The 23338-nt window shown below is 36.3% G+C and overlaps 1 protein-coding gene across 4 annotated transcripts in view; it reads right to left on the bottom strand.

Moving 5' to 3' along the window:
- RDX (radixin) overlaps nt 1-23338 on the bottom strand; it is an 88647-nt gene that overhangs the window by 24410 nt on the left and 40899 nt on the right. For all 4 annotated transcript variants that reach the window (XM_036258434.1, XM_036258430.1, XM_036258432.1 and 1 more), the window contains 6 exons: nt 21832-21928; nt 20849-21012; nt 16407-16537; nt 6484-6644; nt 5830-5922; nt 813-1055 (listed from right to left, as the gene is read on the bottom strand). In XM_036258434.1, coding sequence (XP_036114327.1) covers nt 813-1055; nt 5830-5922; nt 6484-6644; nt 16407-16537; nt 20849-21012; nt 21832-21928 — 889 coding nt within the window. The remainder of the gene's footprint in view (nt 1-812; nt 1056-5829; nt 5923-6483; nt 6645-16406; nt 16538-20848; nt 21013-21831; nt 21929-23338) is intronic.

Below are 23338 nucleotides of genomic sequence, written 5' to 3' on the forward strand. Positions count from 1 at the left end.
TTAAAGACAAAAATATACTTATAAAAATGTGTATGTATTTTAGTATATTTAAAACTAAATTATGAAATCTTTAAAGTGTGTAAATTTGTTTTATTTTTAGCAGTCATGAGCATAATGGTTAGAGAAGAATACCTATGGCCTTTCATTTCTCCATCCATCAACCATTATGATTTTGTGTATTAACCTAATTTCCTTAACTTTCTCACAATACTTGAAATGGCTACCAAAATATTTAATAATGTTATTGTTAAGATCTAAAATCTACTCTATGAGAGCAGCTTTCTCCAAAAGCCTTAATATTATTTATTACAATTATCACCTCCTTTTATTAATATCTAAAGATTTCACCAATTAAAAAATTAGGGAACTTAATAGTAAATAAAACCCAGGAATATTAAATTTTCCTATTTTGATCTAGTTATAATTAGATCAATAAGTAAATAATCCAGATTATATAACGTCATACAGGTAGTCTTAAATCACTGCTTTCAATGTATACTTTGTTTAAAAACTAAATTCATTTGTTTTTTAAACACAGCATTGAATACTTTCTATCTTTTAAAATGGCTATAATTAAAGAATAACTTACTAATTAAGACCTGATGACATAAGGCTAACAAACGTTTGCTAACGGAGCCATATCATGAAAGAAGTGAAATGCTGTGCCTGTAGGCACTCACAAACCAACCACAAGGTCAGCTAGTGTCAAAGCTTCCAAAAATCCAATGTTCCTTTTCAATAACTTTGTCTTGATAAATAAGGAAAATGAAAACTATACTTTCAATATGCATACAACTACAACTCTGAAATACCTGGAGTTGCTTCTTAACACGTTCATTTTTCTGTGTTTCTGTTACACGTTCCTCCTCACTTCTATGGTTCATTACCCCATCACTTGATAATTCAGCACTAGCCTCAGCATTATTCTCATCATGTTCATCATGTTCATTTTCTGTTGGAGGAATGACTGGTGGTGGTGGTGGAGGGGGCGGGGCAGACATCACACTTTTTAACTCTTCTTTGGTCTTTTCCAAGTCCTCCTGGGCTGCATAAGCCTGAATATTAAAAATAAGTTTATTAGCAACTTCAAAAATTGGTAATTAAAAAACCAGTAATCAGCCCTGGCCGGTTTGGCTCAGCGGTTAAAGCGTCGGCCTGCGGTACAGAGAGACCCGGGTTCGGTTCCCGCTAAGGGCATGTACCTCGGTTGCAGTTTGTCCCCAGCCCTGGTTGGTCGTGCGGGTGGCAGCCACTCGATGTGTCCCTTCACGTCGATGTTTCTCTCTCTCTCTCCCTCCCGCTCTATCTAAACAAAAAATGGAAAAATGTCCTTGGGTGAGGATAAAAAAACAAAAAGAAAAAAAAAAAAAAAACAAAAACCAGTAATCCTTCCTAATAGAAACTGTATCTCAGGTAATGAAAATGAGCCCTACTGATGCAAGTTCTATTTTTACAGAAGAATGCCAGCAGCTAGGAGTGACAGAATTTTAAAAAACATTACTCTGGAAACACTAATAAAATTACTAATTCTGGCAAGGATTATCAATGCTGCTAAAATTGTTCTGCAAATGATTGATGAGAAATGGTTATTAGTATAATGCCAAAGAATCCCACAGCTAATAGATCATATTTTAGCCACAAGAGGGCAAATGAAACCAATGAAGGAATCAGATTGTTATTACTCTAATACAATAATCAATTAAAATATTTAATGGTGAGTTAACTAGATATTAAGTGTGATCTGATATGATGTAACAGGAAGTATCCAACATCACCAATCATTTTAGTGATCATACTGTGCTGGTTTGCCTGAAAAGTTCTGCTTTAGACTGTTGTCCTGGTGTAACTGTTAATAACACTCCCTCGCTTTCACTTTCAGAAATATTCTAATTTAGATGATAAGTTATATGGAGGTCCTACCTATGAGGTATTATAGCCAAAACTTTTAACTTGAATTCTTCAAGCTTTTAGGTGTATCTTCCAATTCACAGGAAATATTAATGATAAAAGAACAAGCTGAATGACTCCATGAAAAAGCAACTGACAAATATAGGAGGAGAAAAAATCTGGGTGCTTGCAATAATTCAGTATTATAAAAAGAACTGTCCTACTTTAAAATAGACTTAGAGCAAACAGATGCAATGCAAAGTCCCATTTTGGACACTGGCCTGGCGAACTAGCTATAAAACACTTTTTGGTAAATTTTGAACACAGACTGCCCAGAGATAAACCCACACATGTATGTTCAGTTAACTGATAAGAAAGCAGCCAAAAGCCTGGCCTGTGTTGCTCAATGGTTAGCATGGACCCATGTACCAAGAGGTCACCAGTTTGATTCCTGGTCAGGGCACATGCCCAGGTTGTGTGGGGCATGCAGGAGGTAGCCAATCGATGTTCTCTCTCATCAATGTTTCTATCTCTCTCCCCCCCTTTCCCTTCCTCTCTAAAATCAATGAAGAAAAAAAAAATTACAAAAAAAATCAGCCAAGAATACATAAGAAAGGACAGTCCTTTAATAAATGGTGTTGTAAAAATTAAGAGAACCACACTCAAAAAAATGAAACTGGACCACTATGTTACACCATATACAAAAGTCAAATCAAAATGGATTAAATATTTTAATTTAGGACCTAAAACCATAAAACTCTTAGAGAAAATCATAGGCAGCAAGCTTCGTGACATTGGTCTTGGTGATGATTTTTTGGATTTGACACCAAAAACAAAAATAAACAACTGGGACTACATCAAACTATAAAGCTTCTGTACAGCAAAGGAAACCCAACAAAACAAAAGGGAAACCTATCAAATGAGAAAAAAAATATTTACAAATCATATATTTGATAAGGGATTAATATCCAAAACATATTAAAAAACTCAAACAATCCAATTAAAAAGATGGGCGGAGAGCCCTGACCGGTTTGGCTCAGCAGCAGAGCCTTGACCCACAGACCAATGAGTTTCAGGTTCAATTCTGGCCAACGGCACATACCTCGGCTGCAGTTCGTCCCCAGCCCTGGTTGGATCGTGCAAGAGACAACCAGTTGATGTGTCCCTCTCACATCGATGTTTCTCTCTCTCTTTCTCTCCCTCCCACTCTATCTGAAGATAAATAAAAAAATATCCTCGGGTGAAGATTAATTAAAAACAAAACAAAACAGGCAGAGAACTGAATAGACAGGTTTATAGATGACTAATAGATACACGATAAGCCCTGGCCAATTTGGCTTAGCAGTTAGATCGTCGGCCTGCAGTCCAGAGAGTCCTGGGTTTGGTTCCCGCTAAAGGCACGTACCTCAGTTGCAGTTTGTCCCCGGCCCTGGTTGGGTTGTATGGGTGGCAGCCACTCAATGTGTCCTTTTCACGTCGATGTTTCTCTCTCTCTCTCTCCCTCCCACTCTATCTTAACAAAAAATGGAAAAATGTCCTCAAGTGAGAATAAAAAATAGATACACGATAAGATGCTCAAAGTCACTAATCATAAGGGAAATGAACATCAAACCAGGGAGATATTACCACACACCAGTTAGAATGGTTATTATAAAAATAAATAAATAAATGTTGTTGAAGGTGTGATGAAAAAAAGAGCCCTTACGTGTACCATTGGTGGGTCTGTAAACTGGCGCAGCCACTATGAAAAACAGTATGGAGATTCTTAAAAAATTAAAATTAAATTGGCCACATGGTCCAGCAATTTTACTTCCAGTTATTTATCCAAAGAAAACAAAAACACTAACCTGAGAAGATACATGTATCCCCATAAGCACTGCAGTATTAGTAACAACAGCGAAGACATGAAAGCAACCTGAGTGTACATTGATAAATAACTGTATATAATTAAATAATTGAAAATGTATATATCTGTTCCTACACACACACACACACACACACACACACACACACACACTGGAGTATTATTCAGCCATAAAAATGAAGGAAATCTTGCCACTTGTAACATCATGGATAGACCTTGAGGGCATTATGCCAAGTGATATAAGTCAGGCAGAGAAAGACAAGTATCTCATGATCTCATCTATGTGTGGAATGTTTAGGGGGATAAATAATAATGGAAAAAATAAAGAAAAGCAAATAAACAAAGAAACTGAGCTTATGGATACAGAGAACAGACAGGTGGTTACCAGAGGTGGGGGGTGGGAAAATACAACAAAGGGTTAGTAAATACAAACTCCCAGCTATAAAAAAAAAATCATGAGATATAATGTACAGCACGACAACTGTAGTTAGTAATACTGTATTACATATTTGAAAGTTGCTAAGAGAGTTAACTTAAAAGTTTTCATCACAAGGAAAAATATTTGTAGCTATTTATGGTGCTTATGATCATTCCACAATGTATACAAATATAAATTATTCTGTTGTACACCTAAACTAATATGTCAATCATATCTAAATTAAAAAATTTTTTAATATAGTCTAATATTAGGTAAGAGAAAAACCAACTAAAATGAAATCATTTATATAGTATGACCTCATTATGAACATATAAATGTGTATAACACGCATATGCAAATAGGAAAAGGTCCTGCAAGGATGTGCACTGAGGTGTCACAATAGTGACCCCAGTTTGTGGAAATGTGACTCCTGTGTGAATTCTCTAATTTCCGTAATTGACAGGATTTGCCTCGTGATGTGTTATTTTTACGTTTATGTATCTCTATGAAATTCTAATAAAGATAGTGTAACAGGTAGTTTACCGGAGTTTATTCCTTTTGCAGTTATATATAGATATATATGTAATTCTCAATATATGTAAAACTTTCCTATAAAATTTAAACTGCTACAAAGAAAATTTAAGAATGAAGAAAACCATATTCATTTTATTGTAGAAAAGTCATAAGTATGCATTTAAGAATTAATGTACAAGTTTGAATTACGCCCTCATTATCTTACATTCCCCACCCCTCCAACTAAAGCCTTAGATTTCACTTGTGTGTGATTTCAGACAGGAGTGGTTTCATCTACTCAAGAACTCATATTAGAAATTCCAGCATCAGCCCTGGCCGGTTTGGCTCAACGGTTGGAGCATTGGCCTGCGGACTAACGAGTCCCGGGTTCGGTTCCCACTAGGGGCACATACCAAAAAGAAAAAAAAAGGAAATTCCGTATCATCTTCACTGCATCCCTCTAATGCAACTTTATAACCAGTCATCTGGTTGCCATGCCCTTTTGAATCCACCACAAAATCTCTCTCACAAGTCCTTTTCCTCTTTACTCTCACTGCCACATCCTTAGTTATGGTCTTTAGCTTCAAAGTAATCCTACCCACTATCCCAGTCCGTCCCTCACAATGACTACATGTTACAATCTTGTTTTAAAATCTTCGATCCCAATGTCTACAGATACTCCCTGTCATCTTGTCTTAGCAGGACATTTACATAAAACCTTTCACAACTAAATTTCCTAACTTTCTAGCCACATCTCCCAAAATTTCTGAGTTGCTTGCTCACTGGTAAGTTACCCTTAAATCTACCTTACAGTTTCATAATTCCTACATTCGTTCATCTCTCTCTCTGGAACGATTTTCTCTTCAGTCTAACCACTCCCAATCTTTTCTACCCCAAAACTGAATTTATTATTCAAAACCCAGCTTAAACTTACAAGAGTTTCCCCATTACCTGCCTCATTGACCTCTCCTGTGTTCCCAAAGTACTTAGCTTACATCAATAGATTAATGTTTACTACCATGCACACAGGTATCCGTCCCCTCTAAATTCTAACAGTATCCTGTACTCATCTCTATAAATTCAGCATATTTCTGGGTACAAAATAAGTATTCAATAAATGATAGTGAATGAACAAAGAAATACTTACTTTTTGTTGCCACTCATTAGCTTCCTCCTCCTTTTTCTTCTTGGCTACTTCTAGAAGTGTAATCCTGGCTGTGAATTCAGCAAGTTCCGCTGCCTAAAATGAACAATATAACTGTCAAAATTAAAAAACAATATATTTTCAGTAATTTATATTAAGTCAACAAAGCTTGAATATACATGTTTGGGTTTTTTTTTTCTTATATAGTCTTCCATTTTTAAAAAGTTAGTATTCCTTTACGATCATAAATATCTTACTCACAGTAGGTCTAGGGACCCATAATAAGCTAATAATGAGAACAGGCAAAAAAATTTTTATCATTCTATAGACAATTTTTATCATTCATGTGTCTGTAGCAGGAACTTAAAATGTGCAACTTAGCCCTGGCCAGTTTGGCCCAGCAACTGGAGCATCGGCCCGAGGACCAGAATTGCAGGTTCAATTCTGGTCAAGGGCACGTGCATCAGCTGCGGTTAGGGCCCTGGCCCTGGTTGGGGTTGTGCAGGAGGCAACCAATTGATATGTCTCTCTCACATCAATGTTTTTCTCTCTCTCTCTCTCTCTCTCTCCCTCCCTTGCTCTCTGTCTGAAGATAAATAAAAAAATATCCTTGGGTGAGGATTAAAAAAAAAAAAAGATAGAACTAAGGTTTCTTACTAGCTGTTCCTGATTCTTCATCTGGTCAGCAGCTTGTTTTGCTATAGCTGACTTGGCCTCTTCAGCAGCTCGACGCTCCTTTTCAAGCCTTTCTGCTTCTTCTTTTGCTCGTTTTCGTTCCTGGTCCAGTTCCAGAGCTTTTCGAGTTTGTTCTTCTAGTTCTGTCAAAAATATGAATGCCCCCCACCACAGAAACAGTTAATTCCAATTACACTCCCTATCAAAAGAAGCCAAATTAATAGCAAGGAATCTAATCTGTACAGTTTCTAAAAATTAGCACATCTGTAAATAAACATATACCTCATTTTTAACTTACTAAAAGCTTAGTAATTTGTTAAAAATATATGTAACAACTTAAAAATGCAAAGAAATAAAAATCTGCACAACTGTTTTTAAAAAATAATCTTTTCAAAGTTTTAAACAATTTTTTGTGGAATTTATTGGAGTGACATTGGTTAATAAAATGATACAGGTTTTAAGTGTACAATTCTATAATATATCATCTGTATACTGTACTGTGTGTTTACCACCCAAAGTCAAGTCTCCTTTATCCCCCCTTTATCCTCTTCCCAGTACAGGAGAACAGATGAGGAGCAGAACAGAGTCTGAGGCCAGCAGGGTCCTCCCGGCCTAGAAGACAGAGATTTAGACTCTGGGGCTGCCAAGGCAGCCTCTTAAGGAATTTGAGATGCCGAGACCCTTAAGAGGACTGAATAGTGCCCGGCCGGTGTGGCTCAGTGGACTGAGTGTCATCTAATGGACTGAGAGGTCCCAGTTCGATTTCTGGTCAGGGCACATGCTTGGGTTGCAGGTTCGATCCCCGATAGAGGGCATGCAGAAGCAGCCAATCAGTGTTTCTCTCTCACATTGATGTTTCTCTCTCTCCCTTCCTCTCTCTCTAAAAAAAAAAATCAATAAAAACATACATAAAAAAAGAAAAGAAATGTAAGCCCCAAAATCTGCTTGCTACTTCCCCTCAAGATGTTTGTCAACCCCTAAAATGTACACATAAGGTAAGACACTAGAACATAAGGAAAAGGCGCTGTAAGAGGCTCAACAGCTGAACAGAGAAATCATCACTCTCTTGCAGCTGGGGAGTCAGAGATTGGAGTTCAGGGCCCTCTAAGACAGAAGGGCCTCACAAATAGGCAGTCTTTCAGATGACAAGCCCAAAGGGCTACAGACTAGCGGAAGAGGAAACCCAGAGAGAGACCAAGCTAACAAAGCCTAAGCCCCAGTTCAACTTCATCAAGACGATGTGCACATATTCTGCCAGTCAAAGAAAAACTAAATTCTCCCTAAAAGAAAATAACATCACCCAGAGTCTCCACAACTTTTCATACACAATTTTAGGCATTCAACCGAAATTACCAGGCATACCATGAGATGGGATCAAATGACCCCCTCTAACCACCCCCCTCAAAACAGACTACAGGCTAAGCCCATAGATTATGTAGTAGTATAATAGATTATAGTGGAGTTAGCAAATAAGGCATTACAATAATTATGATGACTATTTACTAAGACAACTGGGAAATAAGCAAAGCATGAGGAAAGAATCAAAGTCCAGAGAAACACTGACAATAATATAGAAAGTGATCTTCAGGCACCTTATAAATCCTCTACAAAGACACCAAGGGCCAGAGTTCCCTTCATTATTACAGAAGTTCAATGTATCCATCTTTACCTTATGGTTATGACCATAATCTACTTTGCTATCTTCTAGAAGCTTCATTTTACCTCTAACATTTAGGTCATTAATTCAAAGCCCCGCCACAGAGAAACATCCACTAAAAATTCATGACTTCTTTGACAGAGATCCAGATACTCTACTCATTTTATTTCAGCAAATAAAATTAAATTCTAGTGAGCCACTAGAATCATGCATTGAAATTCTCCCTAAAAAGAAAAAGATAAAATATATTTATAACCACCAAAGAATCAGCAAAACTGAGAGATAAACCACAGAACTTATATGCATGTATATATAACCGATGACAACAAACCTGGGGATGGGGCGGGGGTGGGGGGGTAGGAAGGAGGGTGTCAATGGGGAAAAAAGGGAAGACATCTGTAACAAAAATAAATTAATAAAAATAATTTAAAAAAACCAGAATCAGCAAAATTGCAAATGTGAAGGGCAAGGGAAGCCCCTCCTGTGGCCAAGGATGAACGGTTAAGGAAAGAGCATCTGAAAAGGCCAGACTTGAGAGGTAGGAAAGCTGCATTCAGAAAGTATTATTAGCTCATTATTAGAACTTTGCAGCAAAGACATCCCAACAACTGATCTTCCTCTCCTGGACTTCCCATCTCTAGAACTTCCTCTTCAGAAGCTGTGTATTCAGAAAAAGATTACAAATAAATAGAATGGGGGCCCACGGAAGATGAAAGGAAAAGAATAGTTAATAGAGCAAGCAAAAAGAGAAAATTTCCAACCCAGGAAATTTTCACCTGGAAATACAATAGGAGAAGAGGGTACACGTTGCGAAATAAGCAGAATTTCTAGACTGTTGACTCAAATCAAGGAGTCCAGTCTTGGCAGAAATTAAACTCTTCTGGAGATTTAGCTTGTCCTGTTACAAATGAAATGGCTCCCTTTAATACCTTTCTCAAGTAATCATTTTCCTTTTCTGAACTTCAGATTTACAATGCATAAAACTGTGTAATGTGCAACAATAATTAATGCCGTAAAACAGTGGTTCTCAACCTGTGGGTCACAACCCCTTTGGGGGTCGAACAACCCTTTCACAGGGTTGCTACCATTAACTGTAGCAAAATTACAGTTATGAAGTAGCAATGAAAATAATTTAATGGTTGGGGGTCAGCACAACATGAGGAACTGTATTAAAGGGTCGCAGCATTAGGAAGGTTGAAAACCACCGCAAAGGTAATGTAAAATCTAATATATAAACCCAAAAGTTGTCAAATTATCTTTAACAATCACTGCACTTATTGCCTGTATTTTGTTGAACACCTATTATTAATTTATGAGATGTAAGTTACAAATCTTTCTAGAAACAACTCACAGTTAAACAGTATGGTATAGCAATAGGACAAATGGGTAAGTGAAACAGAACAGTCTATAAACAGACCCACGTATATACAGTCTTGAATTTGTGATAAAGGTGATGCTGTAGTACAATGGGGAAAGGATAGCCTTTGCAATAAATGGGTCTGGGAAAATTGGAAATATGGGAAAAAACACTAACCCTTAGAAAAGTCAGTTACATATAAATTGTGAACTCAAATGTGAAAGGCAAAACAAAGTTTTTAGAAGGTAGTACAGAATAACATATTCATAACCATAAAGAAAGAAGTTTGCTAAATAGTACTTAAAATTAAGAACTCTTCATTAAAAGACACCCTTAAGAAAAGTAAAAGATAAACCACAGAGAGAAGATATTTTACAATACATGTAAAAAAACTCCTACAGATCATTCTGAAAGAAAAGAAAATCCAATTATTTTAAATGGACAAAAGATGTGAAAGGGCACTTCACAGATAGTTACAAGCATTTGCAAAGGCGCTCAAAATCTTCAGTCATGAAGAAAATGTACTGTCCTCATTGTACTTACTAGAATGACTAAACAAACAAACAAAACAAAAAAGAACCCTGACAATAACAGGTGATGGAAGTAACAGTGAAGATACAGGGCAAATGAACTTGCATTCACTACTGATAGGAATGAAAAGTGATACAATCGCTTTGAGAAAATGGTGGCAGTATCTGCTATAGCAGAGTATAGCTGTTATCTAGCAATTCCACTCTTAGGATATACCTCCCCAAAATTAATACATATGTACTACATTCAAGAATGCTCATGAAAGCCTTTATAATAGCCCCAAAGTGAAAATATTCCAAATGTCCATCACCAGTAAAATGTGCAATAGAATATTTCACAGCAATGTAAAAGAACACATTACAGCTAAATTACATAAGTTTAAGCCCCATCCTCCCAAAAAAGCCAAATATAAGAGTGCATAAATTCATTTATATGTAGTACAAAAACAGACAAAACTATTCTTCGGCATGACAACACAAGCAAAAATAAATAAATTGGACCCCATCAGAATTTAAAACCACTGGGCTTCAAAGAACACCATCAACAAAGTAAAAAGACAATCCATTAGATGGGAGAAAATATTTTTAAATCATTTATCTGATATCTGATAAAGGACTTATATCCAGATATATAAAACATTCTTAAACCTTAACAACAAAAAGACAAAAACTGCAAATGAAAAATGAGCACAAGCCCTGGCCAGTATTGCTCAGTTGGCTGGAGCATTGCCCCATACACTGAAAAGTCATGCGTTTGATTCCTGGCCAGGGTATATACTACTCAGGTTGTGGGTTCATTCCCCAGTTGGAGTGCATATGGGAGGCAATCGATCAATATTTCTCTCTCACATCAATGTGTATTTTCTCTCTCTAAAATCAATTTTTAAAAAAAGGGCATGAAACTTGAAAATACATTTTTCCAAAGAAGATATATAAATGGCCAATAAGCATATGGAAAGATGCTCAACACCATTAACCAGTAGGAAAATGCAAATCAAAACCACTTCATATCCATTAGGATGACTATAATCCGAAAGACAACCATGAACAAGTGTTGGTGAGGACATGGAGAAATGGTACACTGTTGGTGGGAATGGAAAATGGTACAATAGTGTTAGAAACCAGTTTGGCAGTTCCTCAAAAAGTTAAATATGGAGACCTGGTTAGTGTGGCTCAGTTGGTGAGAGCATCATCCTGTGCATCGAAGGGTCTAGAGTTCGATCCCCAGTCACGAAACACACAAGAATCAACCAATGATCCAGCCAGTATGGCTCAGTGGTTGAGTGTCGATGCATGCACCAAGAGGTCGCCGGTTCGATGCCCAGTCAGGACACATGCCCAGGTTGTGGGCCCAATCCCCAATGGGGTGCATGCAGGAGGTAGCCAATCGATGTTCTCTCTCATTGATGTTTCTATCTCTCCCTTTCCCTTCCTCTCTCTAAAATCAATAAAGGGGGTGGGGGGGATTAAAAAAAAAAAAGAGCCCTGGCCAGTTTGGTTCAGCGATTAGAGCATCAGCCTGTGGTCCAGAGAGACCCGGGTTCAGTTCCCGCTAAGGGCACCTACCTCAGTTGCAGTTTGTCCCCAGCCCTGGCTGGGGTCATGTGGGTGGCAGCCACTCCATGTCTCTCTCACATCGATGTTTCTCTCTCTCTCTCCCTCCCACTCTATCTGAACAAAAAATGGAAAATGTCCTCAGGTGAGGATTAAAAAAAAAAAAAAAGAATCAACTAATGAATGCGTAAATATGTGGAAGAACAAATCAATATTTCTCTCTGTCTCCCTCCCTCCTTTCCTCCCTTGCTCTTTCTAAAATCAATTAAAAACAACAACAACAACAACAACAACAAAAAAGCATATCCTCATGTGAGGATTTAAAAAAAAGGTTAAACACAGAGTTACCATATAATCTAGCAATTTCAGACCCAGGTTCAAACCCAAAAGAAATTAACACACATAAAAACACAACAACCAGTACACAAATGTTCGTTATCAGCATATTCACAATAACCAAACAGTGGAAACAACCTAAATGTCCAAAAACTGATGAACAAGTAAAATATAGTATATTCCACAGAATAAATGCCCAGGTTGTGGGCCTGATCCCCAGTGGGGAGCATGCAGGAAGCGACCAATCGATGTTCTCTCTCATCGATGTTTCTCTCTCCCGCCCTCTATGTTCCCCTCTCTAAAAATCAATAAAAAAAATATTTTAAAAATAACTAAAAAAATTTGCTTTGCAAAAATTCATAAAGCCTCACACCTAAGAAGTATGCACATTACTATATCTATGCTGAAAACTTTAAAAAATATAACTACAAATTTCAGAAAACTAAGTTAGGAACTATTTACTTCCATTTTAGAAATTAGAAACATTAGGAAATCTAGAGATTAAAATGACTTGCTTATGGTCATATTCTAAGTTAATGACGAAATTAAAGCTTGGCTCCTATATGTAAACAATGTACACCAAGAGTGGACAAACCCCTCCTACTCACAGCTACTACTACTTTTACCACATCAACATGTTTACTTCCTTCGCTGTGCTTAAAACTACATAAAATGATTTTTATTATCTGTTATGAACAGTATTCAGTAAACATGAGGTGCTTAATTAAGTATTCAGAATAAAATTACACCGCCACTTTTTAAAAAAATTTTTATTAATGTTTTTGTTACAGATGTTTCTCATTTCTCCCCCTCTTCCCCAGCTTTGTTGTCTAAGTCCATTGGTTTGTATACATGCATATAAGTTCTGTGGTTTATCTCCCCCCGTCCCCAACACTCCCTCTTCTGGGGTTTGTTAGTCTGTACCCTACCTCTATGTCTCTGGGTCAATTTTGTTCATCAGTTTGTTTAGTTCATTATATTCCACAAATAAGTGAGATCATGTGATATTTGTCTTTCTCTGCTTGGTTTGTTTCGCTTAGCATAACACTCTCCAGGGTCCTCCATGTCATCTCAAATGATAAGAGATCTTTTTTTCTGCCACTGTGTACGTGTACCACAGCTTTTTAATCCACTCATCTACTGATAGATACTGGGTTGTTTCCAGATCTCAGCTATTGTAAACAGTGCTGCTATGAACATGGGGGTACATATATTCTTTCTGATTGGTGTTTCCGGCTTCTCAGGGTATATTCCTAGAAGTACGATCACTGGGTCAAAGAGCAGTTCAATTTTTAAGTTTTTGAGGTAACACCATAGTGTTTTCCACAGTGGCTGCACCAGTCTGCATTCCCACCAGCAGTGTACTGAAGTCCCCTTTTCTCCACACCCTCGCCAACACTTGTTTTATGATTTGTTGATGGTGGCCATTCTGACAGGTGTGAGGTGATACCTCATAGTTGTTTTAATTTGCATCTCTCTGATGATTAGTGATGTTGAGCATTTCTTCATATGTCTCTTGGCCATTTGTTTGTCCTCCCCACTCTTTCTTGTGGTTTGTTTTTTGAAGGGGGGAAGTCACTTTGTTTTTGTTGGAAGTAACTGAATGCAAATCTGGCTGTATTATAACTCAAATATAGTCATCAATTTAACTTAAAAATAGTTAAAAATGATGAAGATAATTAACAATGATACATTATAAGAAATGTAAACTAGTAGGATGGTGTTTTTTTTTAATGATTTGTGACTCACTTCAAATAATAATTACTTCAATAATTTTTTTTAATAAAATGACAATAATAAGGTATAGAAAAGTTTCTTCTCAAACAAAAATTTATAGGTTTATCTACTAAATATCATCACTTAGGCATGGCCAGAATTACTGCATTTAGTGAGAATTTAGCATAATTTACAAGACAATCATAGAGATTTTAAGACAACCTGGAAAAGCTTTATTAATAGGGAAAACAAGAAAATGGATCTCCTTTGCCCTAAGATGACTGATTTAAAATTGTCTAGACAGGGATGCTCTAGACTCTTTCTTATGTTCTATCTTCATTATATTCCTTAGCGCTTGTTGACTTGAGTAGTTTTCTGAGTATAAATTATTGTTTATCATACATCCTATATAAATGAGATTAAAAGACTTGGTAAGTAGTTACTCTCTCAGGTAGTAAATGAAAAAGTGCTATCATTCAATCTTTTCTTTAAAATAAAACCAATACCATAAATTTCTTTAAACTTTATTTTAAAAACACACTTAAGTATATTCCAGGGTTTTGTTTTTACAGCATTCTTTCTCTAAAAGTATTGCTTATACCATTCACATGGCACTTAGTACACATTAGGTCACTTTATTAATATTTTTATTTCTGCCACCCACACAGATTTTCACTCCCATGTATGCAATATATTTGTATTCCTAAAATGCAGCATCAAACAGGTACTGCATGAATATCTGTTTTAATTAATGAAAAAAGGCACCTAGCCCTGGCCGGTTTGGCTCGGCGGTTGGAGCATCGGCCTGCGGTCCAGAGAGACCCAGGTTCAGTTCCCACTGGGGGCATGTAACTCGGCTGCAGTTTGTCCCCAGCCCTGGTTGGTCGTGTGGATGGCAGCCACTCGATGTGTCCCTTTCACATCGATGTTTCTCTCTCTTCCTCTCTCTCCCTCCCACTCTGTCTGAACAAAAAATGGAAAAATGTCCTCGGATGAGGATTAAAAAAAAAAAAAAAAAGGCACCTAAAGTGGTAGAAACATCATCAAGCTAGAATTCAGGAAACAAGTTCTGCCCTTGTGTTGTAACCTGTGAACAAGTCTCTTTGCTACCTCTGCACTTTGAACTAAGTAGTTTCTGGGTATTTTCTAGCTCTGGGAAGTGAAGCTTCTAATGAATCAGAATAAAAACATCTGTAACAAAAAATTAATTAATTAAAATAAATAAACAGGTTTTTTTCTGTTTCTTCCCTTAGAAATTATTTCCAATCCTCTTAGAAACTGGAATGATTGCCCAGCAGGTGTGGTTCAGTGGTTGAGCGTCGACCCATGCAACAAGAGGTCACCGGTTCAATTCCAGGTCAGGGCACATGCCCAGAGGTTGTGGGCCAAATTCCCAGTGGGGGGCATACAGGAGGCAGCCAATCGATGTTCTCTCTCATCAACGTTCCCGTCTCTCACTCTCTATCTCTCCCTTCCTCTCTCTAAAATCAATAAAGAAAAATATATTTTTTAAAAAGAAACTGGAATGATCAACCAGTTTGTGGATTTACAGCGATCTTTGTGACTTTCTTCTCTAGCTACCTATTTACAAATTACTCACTGCTCAAGAGCATCTCCCCGCCACAGTAGGCTGGTGTAAGAAATAAAAATAAACCTTATATGAGGTTATTATGTAATAAACCTTAAGTAGCCCTGGACCATTTGGCTCAGTTAGAGCGTGGGCCCACGGACCAGAGTGTCCCAGGTTCGGTTCCTGCTAAGGGCACATACGTCAGTTGCAGTTTGTCCCCAGCCCTGGTTGGGGTCATGTGGGTGGTAACTGCTTGATGTCTCTCTCACATCAATGTTTTTCTCTCTCTTTCTTCCTTTCTCCCTCCTGCTCTATCTGAAGATAAATGCAAAAAAAAAAAAAAAAAAAGTCCTCGGGTAAGGATAAAAATAAATAAATAAACCTTAAATAGAATAACCTTATTATATTTCAAACAGAACTAATGGCTGGTTCTACCAGTTGACAGGAAAGCAGGTATTAATCCTAGATTTATAAATAGTGTAGACTTCATTTTAGCCCTAAGATACTACTTACTGCTTAGGAAGGAGGCAAACATCTTATTTTACTCAACACCTTTTTTTTCTTTTGTTCTCCCCACTATTTGTTGTTTGAATGTAGTCTATCCTAGAGTTATTTACTATAAACCACACTGTCCAAATCCCATGTATCCTTTCTATACACTGAAGCATTTGGTTACACACTGCTTAGGAAGTCGATTTTTTACAACACTTCTATGTGTTGTATGTTTTAATATCCTGAAATAAAATTTAGAGACTGAATTCCAAAAGAGTTTACATAGTCAGAAGAGCTTAAAAATGCCTTAAATTACTTAGGTGCCTTATGGTATTTAAGTATCCATAAAGAACTGCACAAATGCTTTTGTCTAAATACTAGAAAGGACTGGAAATGTCTTCTTGTTTATGGAACGCTGAACAAGAGAAATAAATTAGTATACATAGTAATTTACAATATAGAATAAGAGTACTCATGAAAATACTTAAGTAACTGAAGAAAATGAAAGAACATACAAGCACTGTATAATTGAATATGCTTTAAACATATTTATGATATGATTCCACTAAGTTTAATTTGGCAAGTAAATGTAATTATTCTCTGTGAGATAATAAGATTTACCAGTAGTAAGGAAATACTATACCTGATAACAGAGCAGCAATTTTGAATCCAGTGTCAGAAAGAAATTTTTACCTTTCTGGGCTTTCATGGTCTGTTCTTCAATTTGCCTTAGACGTTCCATTAGCTCTTCCTTTTCACGTTCTATTCTTTCCTTTTCCTTTTCTGCTATTTCTCTTTTCTTCTTTTCATTCTCTAACTGTGCCCTGAAAAGGAATCACATTAATTTGTTACAATAACTAGAATTATCCACATGAAATCTAAGTACTGTGAATCAACTCAGAAGAAACTATAGCATAAACATGTCTTCATTATATTCAGCGGTGTTTTAAAAAAATCATGTTAAAAATATAGGAGTACCCTGTTACATACACATACAATGGATTATGTGTGTCTTACTGTGGGATCACATTTTATAGTCAATCACTATTTTTGAAATATTAAAAACTTAGCCATTTTAGAAAATCTCAAAGGACAAATTTTCAAAACTGCTAGGAAAGTAAAACTGTCAAATCTATCTCTTGTGTGCAAAGCAATTTTTAATGCAGACTTGTGTGGAGAAAAAAAAAAGGAGATTTATCACATGCATACTCAATGAACTTTGACTATAAATTAAAGGTCAGCACAAAAGGAGTTAACTGCACCGTTGCCATATCCAAAAAAAAAAAAAGACTTCTTTAGCTTAGCAGGAGCTTGAAGAGAGCACACACATGGTTGTTTTATTTTAAACAGTAAAATAACCTTGGTGGGCAATAATTTTCAATCATTAACAATAAATTAATGCAAGTTTAATTTCAAAGGTAGAACCAATTTATGCTTAGATACGAGATGAAAAATCAGTTATGCATCCTTTAACAATTCCATTGGCGTGAAAGTAAGTATCTATTTAATGCTATTTTCAAAGATCATCATGAGAGCTAGGTGGAAAAACTAGCTCTATCATTTAGCTGCATCTGTCATGGACATAATGAGACTGTTTCTTTTAAATATAGCCAAATTCATTCACTGAGCATCTACAGAGAGCCAACCATGGGTATGTTGAGGGCCAGAAATATAAAGATAAATAAGAAGTAGATGAGACGCTATGTTAATCATCAGAAATGACACAAAATACCTACAATAGGCGGGTGTGTATCTGAATCTAAACTGTAAACTCAAGGCTCTTAGTTTTTAAATATGGTAACAATTTAGCCATACAAAAAAAACCCAGAATCACAGAATGAATCATCATCAATTTGGATGCAAATAATTTCAATGCAAAGACTACAGAGATCATTAACCCATGGTATAAAACATATAATACCATTTTCAAAGTGAAAAACCCAAAGCTAGGAGAGTTACAGGATAAGAATCGGACCACATATACCAAGGTATTATAGGGAAAGAGGCTTCCTTGCTGCTCTGCCCCTTCCCAACTACTGTTCTTGCCCAAGAGAGTACAGCAGCACAGGCAGCATACCTCCAAGCATTCCCCCAAGTATGTCTGCTGGCTACTTTGCCAGTGGGCTTGACCAAAATTATTTCCACATATTCAAGTATCATTTCTCTCTCTCTCTCTGACCTGTAAAGCAGGGAATAAATGAAGATTTGGCATGCCCTTTCTGACACCTGCCAAATCCCTACGTTGCTCATATAAAACATCCTCTAGGTAGTCAAATGAATTAAAACAGTTGCTGAATTCCCATTGTATACAATGTTTGCTAATGAAAGGCTATAAAATTTATCCAAGACAGGAACCATAGGATTTTTATTGTGGCAAAAAACAAAAGTTAAAATCTTCCACTTTCATCTAGTAAGTAAAATACAGCACCATTACCAAATGGTACTTAATCATACTCCATTTATTAAAACCATATAGCACTCTTCTCTATGTGCGAGAAATAAAGAACAAGTAGACAAATATATTTAAGAATGTAAATAACATAACATTATAGACAAGCAGACAGTTAGGACATTGATGAGTATGCAATACAGTCGGCTCTCTGTATCTGTGGGTTCCTATCTGTGGATTTATCCAACCATGAATCAAAAATATTTTTTTAAAAGTTACATTGTTGCTGATGTGTACTATGTAGTTAGGCCTACAATGACTGTGTCTGTATTGACTATGTACAGACTTGTTTTCTTGTCATTGTTCCCTAAACAATACAGTTTTGCAACATTTACATAGCATTTACATTGTATTAGGTATTGTAAGTAATTTAGAGATGATTAAAGTACAGGGGAGGATATACATAGGTCATATGCAAATACTACACCATTTTATACAAGGGACTTGGATATCCATGGGGGTCCTGGAACCAATCCCTCATGGAGGATGACTATAATTTCTGAATATATAGAAAGTAATGCCCAATAAAGAACAATTTAAAAATGCACCTAATACTAGAACCCATGTGATTCTAAGCCACATTGAGAGCAATAAAAAATGACAGCCAGTTAAAGAAACAATCCAGCCCTGACTGGTTTAGCTCAGCAGTTAAGAGCATTGGTGGAGCCCTGGCCGGTTTGGCTCAGCGGTTAGAGCGTCAACCTACGGTCCACAGAGACCCGGGTTCAATTCCCGCTAAGGGCATGTACCTTGGCTGCAGTTTGTCCCCAGCCCTGGTTGGGTTGTGTGGGTGGCGGCCACTCGATGTGTCCCTTTCACATCGATGTTTCTCTCTCTTCCTCTCTCTCCTTCCCGCTCTGACTAAAAAATGGAAAAATGTCCTCAGGTGAGGATGAAAAAAAAAAGAGCATTGGTGGGCAGACCAAAGGGTTTGATTCCTGGTCAAGGGCATGTACGTGGGTTGCAGGTTCAATCCTCAGCCCTGGTTGGTCGGGGTCATGCAGGAGGCCACCAATCAGTGTGTCTCTCTCACATCGATGTTTCTCTCTCTCCCTCCCTCCCATTCTAAAAAAAAAAAAAAAAATCAATGGAAAAATATCCTCGAGTAAGGATTAACCAAAATAAATAATCCAACTTAGTATCTTTAATGGTAGGTCAGAAATTACTGGAAAATTTTATGCCTATATAAAAAATGTTTTATAATAGAGTAAACTCTAAGGCAGATAAGTTGAGGGGAGCAATCTAAAAACAGATGTGGCCCTGGCCGGTTTGGCTCAGCGGTTAGAGCATCGACCTGCGGTCCTGAGAGACCCGGGTTCGGTTCCCGCTAAGGGCGCGTACCTTGGTTGCAGTTTGTCCCCGGCCCTGGTCGGTCGTGCAGGTGGCAGCCACTCGATGTGTTCCTTTCACATCGATGTTTCTCTCTCTCTCTCTCTCTCTCTCTCTCTCTCTCTCTCTGTTCCTCTCTCTCCCGCCCACTCTACCTGAACAAAAAAATGGGAAAATGTCCTTGAGTGAGGATAAAAATAAATAAATAAATAAATAAATAAATAAAAACAGATGTGAATTAGAACATTTAAGAAAAATTGCATCATTAAATAGAAACACTAAGAGTACTGGAAGCAAAATTATATTTAGCAGAGGGCCTATTTATTAGATTCAAATAATGTAATTTCTAGTATGTTTGAAATATGTAGTTACATATATTTAGGTCTCCTCAATTTTGTTTTCTTTAGGACCTACTCTGTTTCTTAGATTACCATGCTATTCTACAAAGATTGTTTTTCTTTTTTTTTAAATCCTCACCAGAGGAAATTTTTCCATTTATCTTCAGATAGAGTATGAGGGAGGGGGGGAGAGAGAGAGAAAGAAACATCAATGTGAGAGACACATTGAGTGGTTGCCTCCCACACAACCCCAACCAGGGCCTGGGACCAAACTGCAACCGAGGTACTTATCCTTGACTGGAAACGAACCTGCAGCTCTTTGATCTGCAGGCTGAAGCTCTAACTGCTGAGCCAAACTGGTTAATAATGGTTACAAAGATTTAATAATGGTTAACTTCAGTTTGGTGCCTAAATTTTTTCAACTAAACCATAAAGTTCAAATTAATCTAGAATCAGATTTGGGAATTTTGTTGTCAGATCCAGTCATCTGGTTTCAGGCTCAACAAGAATTTTACTCACTCTTTCCATTTCAATACTCTCAATTTAATATAGTTAATAGTTTCTTCTTTTGAAAACCTAAGTGAACCACAGTTAAAAAGATCAGTTTTGTGGACAGGGAGAACCGGTGTTGTTATACTCTGTACACTGACTTTTTGAGTTCTACAATGTCCATGGCATTGTTTAAAAAAAAAAAATCCAACATGTTCTTACCCTGAAAAATTAAGAAATGTAAGTCACAAGCAAGACAAAGTTGAAATTCCATACTACATCCAAGCCAATGTCTGTCAGTGACAAGCAACCATGATAAAAGCACTGGAAATCATGAAAAGCTATTTACTCAGAAATATCAGTCAGATTTCTAACTTGAAAATTGTACATATTCATTGAAAAAGAGGATGGTAATAAATACTGTCATTCAATATTAACACAATGAAAATAACGTAAAAAGGTAAATTCCAAGTATGTTAAAGAATAGCCTACTCCAATCAATCCAGAATGAAAGGCTGTAAATTCCATACCTTTCCAACTGCTTCTGATGTTTCTCCTCCCTAGCCTGAGCCTTCATCTGTTGTACTTCAATGGTGTCAGGCTTCCTTCTTCGCATGTACAGTTCATGGTTTCCCATACACAAGGCCAAAATCCGCTTATTAATTCTCAGACGAGGTGCGTAAAAAACAAAATCCTAAACATAAAAGTATTCTCAATTTAAAATCTTCCTAAAGGATAGAGTCTCTCACCATAATCTGTACTAAATTTTAATATGTGGTATGAATTCTAAGGATACATTACATATAGTTTGAAATCAATGCATTTCTGAACTCCTAGTAAGCAGGCCATACTTTCACATGGCAGGGTCCTAATCCTCTCATTCCCCATCAGTTTTGTGGAGAGAATAAAATTTTATACTCTCAAGATATTAAGTATTATTTTTTTTTCTTCTACAAAGAAACTACTAGCATCTGTTCCTCCACCACAGGAGGGTTTTTGTTTGTTTTACCTTTTCCATATTTATCTCAAAAATGGCCATCGTTCAGGGCTGTCAAGTTTTTAAACCTACAGTATGCTTAACATCAGAGGTATCAAAGAATGTATTTCAATATGAAGATTTAAGTTTAAGGTTTCAAGTTACAAAAATACAATGTTCATGACGCAAACTCTGTAAACAGAATTAACACAAAATAGGGCTACCTGTGCAACATTCTAGATGCCAACAAACACAATTCTTTTAATTGTTTCCTAGGAATGGTAATTATTTTCAACTACCTCCTAATGCCTTGTAATTAAATTTCAGTTAAAATAAAACTCTAATATTTATGTGTTGTTAGAAAAATTAAAACCTGGTATTTTTAATAACACATTATTTTGTTATTAAAAATACAAGGTAAAAAAGAATATTCCTCAGGAGCAACTCAATAAATGAACGATTTCATTCTTCAAGTAATACCATAGCAAAGAGGCAGACATTTAAAATACATAAAATTTATTTTTAAATTTTACTTACAGGTGCCTTTTTGTCGATTGGCTTTATAACAAATTTTTTGTCATTAAATGAAATATTTCTGATTTCACTCCAGGGAAAACCAATTTTAGGTGTTAACCTTAAAAAATGAGAGCATGCCTTTAGTCAGAAGCAGAAAACGATAGAAAAAATTCCTATCAACTTTTTGAATGACTAGTGTTCAGGATTCCAAATTTTCAAAATGTATTAACTTACTCATAATAGACTGTTGACATTATCTTTTAAAGGAAAAATTTGATCAATTAAATCACATAAAATAAAGAATATGCCAAAAAATTCATAAATGTGTCATTAACCTTGATTTTCCTAAAATTACCTAGAGAAAACTATCTAGTTCTAGAGTGTAGAACTGAGCTCTCAGGGTTTGCATTAGCTCTACTTAGAGTCAAGCTACTACAACTATATAATTTAAAGATGTTTAAGAGAGGGGAAAGAAAGATGGCTTTCACAACTTTTCATGTGAATTATGGATGTAAGTTACTAAATATAAAAAATTTATTTCCTTCCCATTTTAAAATGTTTGCATTATTTATGAATACACTAAAAACGCTGAATTTTCAGTTCACTTTAAAACGCTTAATTTTAGCCAGGCTGGAATATCTCAGTTGGTTGAACTTCGCCCTGTGCACTGAAAGGTTGCTGTTTCAATTACCAGTCAGGGCACATGTCTGTGTTGTGGATTCAAGTCCCAGTCAGGGCACATAGGGAAGGCAACTGGTCAATGTTTCTCTCTCACATCACTATTTTTCTCTCTCTCCCGACTCCATTCCTCCTCTCTGCACACGTCCTTGAGTGAGGATTAAAAATAACAACAAATAAAAGGCTTAATTTTATGGTATATGATTTATATCTCCCACAAAAAAATTTTATATACTCATATACATAAATATTCGAACAAATAGAACTAAAAAAATTCTAACTCTACGACTATAAAACAGTTGCCCCCATTTACCACTCTACATATAAAAATTTAGAGGATCAGATTGGAACAAGAAATTTTGTTTCTGCTTTTCATAAATTTTACTATTTCAAACAACCCATCAAATGTGTCACTGCTATCCAATAACAAGAGCATGAAATGACTATGACACCTATGTTGGCCAAAAGGTAAATTTAGTTAGTGTTCTGATAACAGAGTATGAATTTCTACCTATTTATAGTTCTTTTAATTCTTAAACAGACTGATGGCAGTACAGCAAATAATTTTTTCTACAAAAAAACATTCTTTACTCAATATGCATGCATTATACTGTCCCCAAATGGCCAAGATAAGTCAAAGATACCTATTTAAAAGGGTGTTAGAGCATTACTTTTAAAGTAATATTATACTACATTTACATGTTACTTTTTAAAATTTTAAAGCAATTTCCTCATACAATTCTCACAATAATCTTGTAAGGTGACCCTGGCAGTTATACAAATTTCAGAGAGTTAATAACTTGATCAGGGTTACAAAGATAATTAGTAACAGAGCTGATAAAAGAACTTA

Source organism: Molossus molossus, unplaced genomic scaffold (assembly GCF_014108415.1).
Source record: "Molossus molossus isolate mMolMol1 unplaced genomic scaffold, mMolMol1.p scaffold_m16_p_13, whole genome shotgun sequence".
In the NCBI taxonomy this organism is placed as follows: domain Eukaryota; kingdom Metazoa; phylum Chordata; class Mammalia; order Chiroptera; family Molossidae; genus Molossus; species Molossus molossus.